Raw genomic sequence first — 9,470 nt, forward strand, 5'->3', positions numbered from 1 at the left:
TTTTTTTTGTTTAGTTGTGGCTACTCATCTTGTACAAAAACTTTTCTTTGTGGTTGGAAAAAGTCCTGCTCAAAGGTTTAATTTAAAAGTAAGATTTTATACCTTTTTAAATAATAATTTGCCAAAGGTTTGGTTTTACCTTATTTTTTTTTCTTTCAGGTGAGGTTAGGTTAGAGTCATATAAGTAAATGACTCTTCCTACAAATATCATTAGGGCCATGAATGATTGTCAAAAACCTCATGTTTGTCATAAAACATATTAATCATAATATATACTAAATCAATATCATTTTTAATTTTTTTTATATATATTACCATTAAATTATACTTTTGTTATTGAGTTTTCCCTTTTTCTATATATATATGTACTCAAGTTTATGTTGTTTTACATACATTTTTGTTAATTTTTGTTTTACATTTCCAAATTAATTATTATTATTTTTGAATTTATTATTTGTTAAATCTTATGTATCATAGTAATCAGCCATTTACTATGGTATCAAAGATGTTTTATTTTATTTTATTTAATAAAAATTTTTTTATGTAAATTGAACAAAAGAAATTTTATCCTAATCCCCTTCCTCACACAAGTTCAATTTAACAAATTTTTTGAAATTTTGGTTTTTGAACATTTTACAATTTGCAATTATTACTATTTGATTATTAAAATGTTGAATAATATCGATATTAAACAAATAATAATAACTAATAAAAATATTTTGGCAATTTAAGTTTGTACTGAAGGCTTTTGTTTTCTTGTTTTTTACTCACTTATATAATTTGAAAAAATTATGCACTTACCGTTTTGAATTATCCATTTTTTATTAAAAATCGATTAAAGAACATTATTAAACACATAATTCATAACTAATATTCACTTAAACGAAAAAAAAAAACACATTTTTAATAAAACTTTTGTAACACACACTGATTTCTCAAAACCATTTGACGCCATTTTGTTTTCTTCGAGAAATGGCGCGATATATTTAAACAATTTAATTTTTTTTAAAACCGATAGATGTCACTTCTGTTCTAAAAAATCTTTTTATTTTTTATTTTTATTATTATTAAATAATTAATTTACTTTCTTGTTGAAAAAAAAAAATACAGGATTAAATAATTTTTATTAAATTTAATTAAAAATTTATAAAAATAAATATATTTTTCCTTATTTAAACACATATATTTAAAACATAATAAGTTTTTAAAAAAATAAACAATCTATTTCCTATTCACGAATGTAAATATAAACAAATCAATTTTAATAAAAATTTTAATGTAAAATTTTTTTTTTTTTTTTTTTTTTAATTGATAAAAATAAATTTATTAAAAAAAAAAAAAAACGTTTAAAAATGTAAAAAAAAAAAAATAAATTATTTGTCATTTTGATCTTCTTAAAAGTGACGTCACTTCCTCTTTAAATTTTTTAAAAGTATAAAATTTAAATTTTGGTAGTTTATAAATTTTACTTTGAGTACTATCCGCACTTTCGTTACCGCTTAAATTTTTCTCTTTTTTCCATTCTAAAATCCCTTTTTCTTCCGGTGTACCTTTTGTTTAAATAACGATCACATATTAAAAATTAAATTACAATTTAATTATAATAATTTTTTTTTTTTTTTTTTTTACCTGGTATTGTATTATCTAAAATAAACCCTATAAAACCTCCGATAAACATCGGCGTTGATAAAAGTATTCTGACTAATTGATCCAATGGTAAAAATCCGGTAATTAAAAATATTTCTTCATTATGTTTTAAATATTGTGGCAAACCCTAAAATCAAAACGTTTTAATTAATAGAGTTTTCGAAAATGTTTTCGACATTTGATAAACTTACAATTCCGAAAAATAAAGATGAACCTAAAACAAACATATTCCTCGTCGATGACATATTTACGTAAGAGAGATTCGTTAAACCTGAAATGATAATCAAACAAGGATTTGGTTTTGGGCAAAAAATTTTTTTGGATAAAAAATCTTTTTTTTTTTTAAAACTTACCCCCGGCTGTGATGATAGAAAATAAAACGCAAAGTAATCCACCCACAACCGGAGTCGGTATTGTTGAAAATGTCGCAGCTACTTTACCGAAAAAAGCTAATATTATCATTATTATCGCACCGCATTGTATTACTTTTCTACTTCCCACCTACGAAAAAAAAAAAAAAATTTTGATGACGTAATAATAAAAAAAAAAAAATTAATTTTTACATTTTCTTATTAATTTTTTACTCGTGTTACTCCAATGGCACCGATATTTTCACTAAAACTTGTGACACCCGTACCGATACCCATACATCCAGCCAAAATACATGAAAAACCTTCCGTTCCGATACCTCTGTTAATGGCTGGAATCGGTGGTGTTGGTTGTCCTGGAAAAAAAAAAAAAAAAAAAAAAAAATTTAAATGTAAATTTTCCTTTTGATGTCTTCTCAGCATGATTGTTTATTTTCCTTACCGCATATTCTAGCACATGCATAATAATCACCAACGGATTCAATGATACCAACTAAAACAGCTGTAAACATGGCAAAAATTGATGAAATTGTAAATGTTGGCCATCCCCATTGAACTGTAACAAAAAAAAAAAAAATTCAAAAGTAAAAAAAAATTTCTTTTCAATAAAGTATAAAACTATAACTTACATGGATAGGGTGCTCTAAACCAATCGGTATTATCGATAATATTTATGTTTCCATCGATTCTCGCCGGATCGATATCATCCAACAAATCAAATCGAGTCAATAAATAACAAATAAAATAAACGATTATCGTCGTAAGGAGAACGGGAAACAATTGAAATCCTTTTATGTTAATCAAATGCCATCCTTTGACGAGAGTGTAAATTGGTAACTTTGTATTAACGTTTCGAAGATATTGTGAAAAAATGGCGAGTAAAGCAACGGTTCTAAAAGAATGAAAAAAAAAAATTTAAAGAGCGTTTTGATTTCTCAATCGGAAAAACTATTAAAAAGCATATTGCTTACGTCAGTGAAATGTACCAATTTCCCGACGATAGTTCTATACCGTGACTCACTAATGACAAACCCACTAAGGTTATGGTTGAAGTTACTGTTAATGGCGTTATATAGCGAAGGATAATTCCGACCAAACCTACAAAAGACAAAAATTATGTTTAAACAATTTTTCAATTTTTCAGGTACTTGAAGGTTCTTGAACAATTTACCCAAGTATCCAACGACAACTTCTGCTAAAGATGCAACAATTACAGCTCCTTGTATTTCTCTCATTCTCATCATCCATTCTTCCGATCTGTTTTCATGTCCCATGGCATATAAATCCCCCTTATTGGGACATTCCCACCGAGGAAGATTCAATATGGCAAGTGTGCAAGCTACGTACGTTATGCTGGATCCCTGAATTATGGGTAACCTAATAATGCAAAAAAAAATTTTTTTAGCGTGAGATTAACAAAAAAAAAAAATTAAAAATAACTTACCGAACGCCAAAAGTCGTCTGCAAAAGCGTTGCTATACCGGATATAATAAATATTGTTGACATTATGTAACCACGACTTGGATCCTCGTTTAAAATACATAATGCCGGACATAATAGAAAAGGTATTGAAAATATACCACCGACAGTTGTTAAATATTGCTGAAAATAATTATTAAAAACAAAATTATTTTTATTTAATTATTTAGTAACATGTTCAAAGGGTAAATCTCAAATTTTTGTGTGTGTGTGATAGTCTTTTAAAAATTTGACCTTTTTATTTTTATTTATTCGGTCCATACGCATCCATCCATCATTTTAAAATTACTGATAATACTGTTTTTATATATAAGTAAATATTATTATTTAAGGCGCGTTTATTTATTGTTAAGCGCAACAACCGTTTAAAATAAATTCAATTATTATTATTATTATTAATTTTCAACAATAAAAATTAATAATAACAAACATGAACTTGTTTTAAAGGTTCATATAAATATTATCTATCAAAACAATCATTTCCATCAACAACAACAACAACAACAACCAAAACATTTTGAGTAAAATTATTGATTTACAATTATTATTATTATTATTATTATATTTCTAAGAATTATTATTATTATTATTGATTATGTTAGATCACGTCTTCTTCTTTGTGTTGTTTTTAAATATTTTTTTTTTTTAATAAAAAAAAAAAACAAAAAGAGGTCATTAATAATTAAAAGATTTTAAATCTAATTTAATTTTTTTTCTTAATCTTCATTTATACTTCCGGTTACTTCAAATAATAATAATAATAATTGAAATTTTCTTTTTTTTAAAATCTGCTCTATTCGTTTTGTCTTGTGATAATAATAATGATAATGTTAGCTGAAATGTTTTTGTCTTGCATTAAAGTTATAATAATGTTTGAAAATAATTTTTATTAAAAAATTTGTTTCTCTCACCTGAAGACCCAATAAGAATGACATACCCAAAGATGGATCATCATCGACAGAATAAATTAAACGTAAAGGATTCGTTTGTGATTGTTCGTTTGTTGTATTGTTGTCTTCTGAAAACCATGATTTTCCACGACGTTCATCAATTTTATCATTTTCTTTCCCATCTTCGATATCCTCCATTTGTCGTAAATAAATATCGTTTACTAAAATATAAAATATATATATTTATTGTTCTTATGACTGAAATCATAATAATACTGATAAGAAACACATCTTTTAATTAAATTTTAATGATTATTTAAGAGGGGCTGTCATTAAGTGTGACTGACATGTTTGACATGGTTTGATTGAATATTTATTAAAAAAAAAAAAAAATTTACAATTTTTCTATTACCTTATCAAATTAAAAAGTTAAAACTTGAATTTAAAAATAAAATTTTATTGATAAAAAAAAAAAATAAATTGAAATACTCACTCAGAACCTTTGTTTGTTGATGCCATTTTGAATGAAAATTTGAAAAGGTTATTTTTACACTCCAAAACACTTTCTAAAACATAAATATAACAATGTATGAAATTATTTTATTGTTTTAAGCTAAAATAGAAAATATTTTCTAAATTAATTTTCAAAATGTTTCTCAAAAAAATTTTGCAACATGTTGTGTATTCAAAGTCTCCATCATGATTATTATCAACTTTAGAAATTATCAAATGAGTATTTTTAATTAATTTAATAAACAACATAATTACATAAAATAAAACCAACCATCGAGGGGTTGTTGAAAAACTTAAAATTATTTATTGATAATCAAGACATTTTTTTTGAATGCACCCTTGGTTTTAAAATGACCTGTCTGCCATTTTGACCCTTTCATACCATGTGGAAAAATACATAGGGATTGGATAATGATAGACAGATCATTATTTCATTATTTCTGGAAATTTCTTTTTTTTTTTTTTATATATTTTAAAACGTTAAAAATAGAAGAAAAATACAGTACCTTTATCGTAAATTTGAAATGAAGTAATAATTTTTTCAAAAAACGATACTCGTTACACTAGTATTAAAAAGATTTACAAAATCAAATATTTGTTGTTCGTTTAAGTAAATAATAATGAATTCAAATAATTTTATCTAACCAAACGAAAAATTCTTTCATAAAACCTACAATAATAAAAATTTAATGATAGACTACTTTATCTAAAACGTTAAAAAAAAATTCATTCAAATTTTAAATTTGTTTAGTGTAAAAAAAAAACTTCTACATTTAAAAAGAAAACATTTCGAAGGAGCAATTATTGTATTCGTTTTCAAAATATTAAAATAAATTCTATCATGAATTACATATTTATAAATACTTTTACAAATTTCATTTATTTTTCCGGTAAAAACAAAAAAAAAAAATTTTTTTTCAAATCACAAAATCGAATAATTTTGAATTCAACGGTAATACATTCCATTGTTTGTTGTTTATTCGAGGAGGCGGTGGGAGTGAACATCGTATTAGGTATTAATTTTAGTTTTGGTTAAATAAATCACCTTCACGTAAAATTTTAAAAAAAAAATAAAATAAAAAAAAAAGAAAAAAAAAAAAAGTAAAATGACTGTAACTAAAATTGTTAGTAAAAATGAATTTGAAGGGATTATAGGGTAAATATTATAATATAATTTAAAATTAATTTAACATGTTAAAAAAAAAAAAAAACATAACCTTACTTTGTCATTACTACTTATTTTCTAACAATTAGTCATAATTATATCAATTAAAACACATTTTTTTTTCCAAACTTTATTTATTTAACTTTTTTTTTTAGAAAATATCCTTATGTCATTGTCAACTTTTATGCTGAATGGGCTAGTCAGTGTGCTCCAATGAATTCAGTTTTGGATGAAATGGCTAAATTAGATCATTATAAAAAAATTCATTTTGCCAAAATCGAAGCAGAAGTTGTTCCCGAAGTTTCAGTTCTATATAAAATCTCTGCAGTTCCAACCATATTAATATTTAAAGATGGTGTACTAGCAGAGACTGTAAACGGAGCCAATCCTGCTGAATTAATGACCAAATTAAGTAACATTGCTAAAATAAGCCCAATATCTCTATCGACCAATATCAAACCAGTCGGAGATTCTTTAGATAACAGATTAAAAATGTTAATTAATTTAGCAGACGTCATGATTTTTATGAAAGGAAATCCATCTAATCCTAGATGTGGATTTAGTAGAACATTAATCGGAATTATGAATGAGACAAGGTAATAATTATTCCCTTCGCAATTGAATTTTTTTTCTTTGTAATTTAATAGTAAAAAAAATTTTTAAATTTCTTCAGAGTTCCTTATCAAACATTTGACATATTAAACGATGAAGATGTTCGTCAAGGTTTGAAAAAATATTCAAACTGGCCTACATATCCTCAAGTATATGTCAAAGGTGAACTTGTCGGTGGATTGGATATTATTCAGGAACTACACAAGAATGGAGAACTCATGTCGATATTACAACCCAAGTAAAATTATTATTATCTACTTAATAATAATAATAATGATTTCACCATTGATCGATTAGGATATTAAATAAATAATTATAATATGTATGAGATGATAGGTTCAGGTTTTTAATACTGTTACTTCAATCGATTTGAAGTTATTTAATTATTTAATATTTAACGACAGTATTTATTTATTTTTTGTCAAAGTTACAACATATTAAATAATTAAAAGAAAAGTAAAAACAATTATCTTTGTAGTAAAATAATTACATATTGATAAAAAAAAAAATAAGAAAACATCAATTGTTTATTATTATCGATAAAAATAATAATAAAATATAATTTGTTTTTTTTTCATTCGTAAGAATTTGTAATTTTTTTATCTTTCTTTTCTGTATTATTTATCATTGACTACGTCACAAATTATTTAATTATTATTATTACTTTAATTAATTATAGAGAATAATAAAATTCATATTTGATTTTTGTTTTTTAAATGAATTTAATGATTTTAAAATATAAATATTTCCTTTCCCAGACGAAGAAGAGCTACCAGATATGGAAAATGAAATTATCTATCACAAAATCATCTACTGCAAGAAGTTGATAAGATAAAAGGTTATTTAAGGTTGTCCCACCACCTGTATACCATCACCTTGTAATTAAAAAAATTTAAATAAAAAATTTACCTTTTTTCGAATCGTTTGAATTATTTTCTTTTTATAAATTAACATAAATTCATCTAGTATAAATAATAATAATAATAAGTATTTAAAAAAATGCAGTTAAAAAAAATTATAAAAGTTTAATATAAAAAGGAAAAAAAAGTTTATAACGAATAAATAATAAATAAATAAATAAAAAAGTGTCGTGGCACTAACTAACAAACACACTATTCTTCGTCAGACACTGCAATCACATCCGGAGATTTAATATAACTTAAATGAAAATCATTTTTAATATCATTTATATTCGAATCGTAATTATTATCTTGAAATTCGTTAACGTTTTGAATTTTATCCAACATGTTTAATGTCGTTTCCATTGTTTTATGAAAATTCGATACTCCCGGACTTGATTTTAAAAAAACATTTTTATCCGATTTTCTACGTTTTAATTTTTCTATTTCTAAATCTAATGCTTTTATATCGATTTTTCTACTATTGCTCCCATCATTTTCATTTGAATTATTTTTATACATATTATCTCTCCACATGTTAAAATTTTGCTTTTCCGTTTGAAAATTAATACTTTTTAATTTTTCATTTGCGGATTTTAATATTTCTTGATTGTACATTATTCTATTATGTATTTGTGACATTTTTGAATCTATCGACGTCGTGTCCGGACCTAACAATGTACAATTTTTTTCCAAACCTGTTTTAACGGAATCCCAAAATTTATCAAATGCGATACCTAATTCTTCATCGTTTGGTAAACAACCGCCACCGACATCTAAATTATTAAATATGGATGATAAATTTTCATAATCGTAATTATTTATTGAATTTTTCGATTTACTTTCTTTTATAACAGACGATTTATTTGTTTTTTGACGATTTTTTATCATTGACGACGTCCCCAATATCTCCGAACGTGATTTTTTCGGACTTTCTAATTTTAACAATTTTTGATTTGTTTCAAAACAACTTTTATTATTATTATTATTATTATTTGTTAAATTTTTTGATTTTTTATTTTTCAATGACATATTATCTATTCTAAACGTTATTATTATTATTATTATTATTCCTTTTTTTCCCAAAACAAACAAACAAACAAAAAAAAAAATTAATACAAAACAAACTGTTTAATACAAAAAAAAAAAAAAACAAAACAAAACTATTTATTAACGTTACCATGGAAACCAAACCAACCCCACCGCCATTTTTGTTTGTTTTTTTTTTTTGTGTTTTGAAACAATCGTTATTTCTTTTGAAACAATTTTTCTTATTTTACTTAATTAAAAAATTTTTTTTTCGTTTTATAATATCCAAAAAAAAAAAACATTTTAAATATATATAGATAAACACTTTGAATATTATTATTATTATTATTATTATTATTCTATTACAAATATTTAAATGACATGTTAAAAATAATAATAATGATAAATATATATATATATATTTATATAAGAGAAAAATTTTCTTTTACAATAATTTTTTTTTTGTTATGAATATTAATTAAACAATTTTTTTTTAAACATAAATCACAATAATAATAATAATAATAATAATAATTCTGATTTGTTCTAATTATATAAAAGAAAAATTACTACAAAATAATAATAATAATAATAATAATAAATTTATAATACAATTATTTAGGAATCGCTCGATTTGTTTTTCCCTTTTCATTTTTTTTTTATTGATTTTTTATTGATTTTTTTTTATTTTTTTACAATTAAAAAGAGAATTATGTATATTAATTAATAATTCATTAATAAATTTATGTAAATATATATATATATAGAGAGATAAAATATTTAAATACTTAATTAATTACATAAAAATTTATACAAATTACAAAAAAAAAAAAAAAACGAGAACGAGAATAAAAAAGCATTAATTATT

General features: G+C 23.2%; 3 protein-coding genes across 3 annotated transcripts; 1 reads left to right on the forward strand and 2 right to left on the reverse strand.

Annotated features, from left to right (window-relative positions):
* Positions 1-1,380: 1,380 nt before the first annotated feature.
* On the reverse strand, positions 1,381-4,582 carry Phum_PHUM433690 (purine permease, putative; the record flags this gene model as incomplete). Its single annotated transcript, XM_002429420.1, has 11 exons — positions 1,381-1,550; positions 1,630-1,774; positions 1,839-1,918; positions 2,001-2,148; positions 2,232-2,371; positions 2,458-2,571; positions 2,645-2,907; positions 2,987-3,113; positions 3,187-3,392; positions 3,460-3,617; positions 4,406-4,582. 11 exons carry the CDS (start codon positions 4,580-4,582, stop codon positions 1,381-1,383), a joined length of 1,728 nt encoding a protein of 575 aa, XP_002429465.1.
* A 1,421-nt stretch (positions 4,583-6,003) lies between these two features.
* Phum_PHUM433700 (monothiol glutaredoxin-4, putative) lies at positions 6,004-6,916 on the forward strand (the record flags this gene model as incomplete). Its single annotated transcript, XM_002429421.1, has 3 exons — positions 6,004-6,053; positions 6,218-6,658; positions 6,736-6,916. The coding sequence occupies 3 exons, from the start codon at positions 6,004-6,006 to the stop codon at positions 6,914-6,916; spliced, it is 672 nt and encodes a 223-aa protein (XP_002429466.1).
* Positions 6,917-7,786: 870 nt separating this feature from the next.
* Phum_PHUM433710 (uncharacterized protein) lies at positions 7,787-8,782 on the reverse strand (the record flags this gene model as incomplete). The annotated part of the gene is made up of 2 exons (XM_002429422.1): positions 7,787-8,543; positions 8,772-8,782. 2 exons carry the CDS (start codon positions 8,780-8,782, stop codon positions 7,787-7,789), a joined length of 768 nt encoding a protein of 255 aa, XP_002429467.1.
* Between the last annotated feature and the right edge of the window lie 688 nt (positions 8,783-9,470).

Source organism: Pediculus humanus, genomic scaffold (genome assembly GCF_000006295.1).
Source record: "Pediculus humanus corporis 1103172108202 genomic scaffold, whole genome shotgun sequence".
Lineage (NCBI taxonomy): Eukaryota > Metazoa > Arthropoda > Insecta > Psocodea > Pediculidae > Pediculus > Pediculus humanus.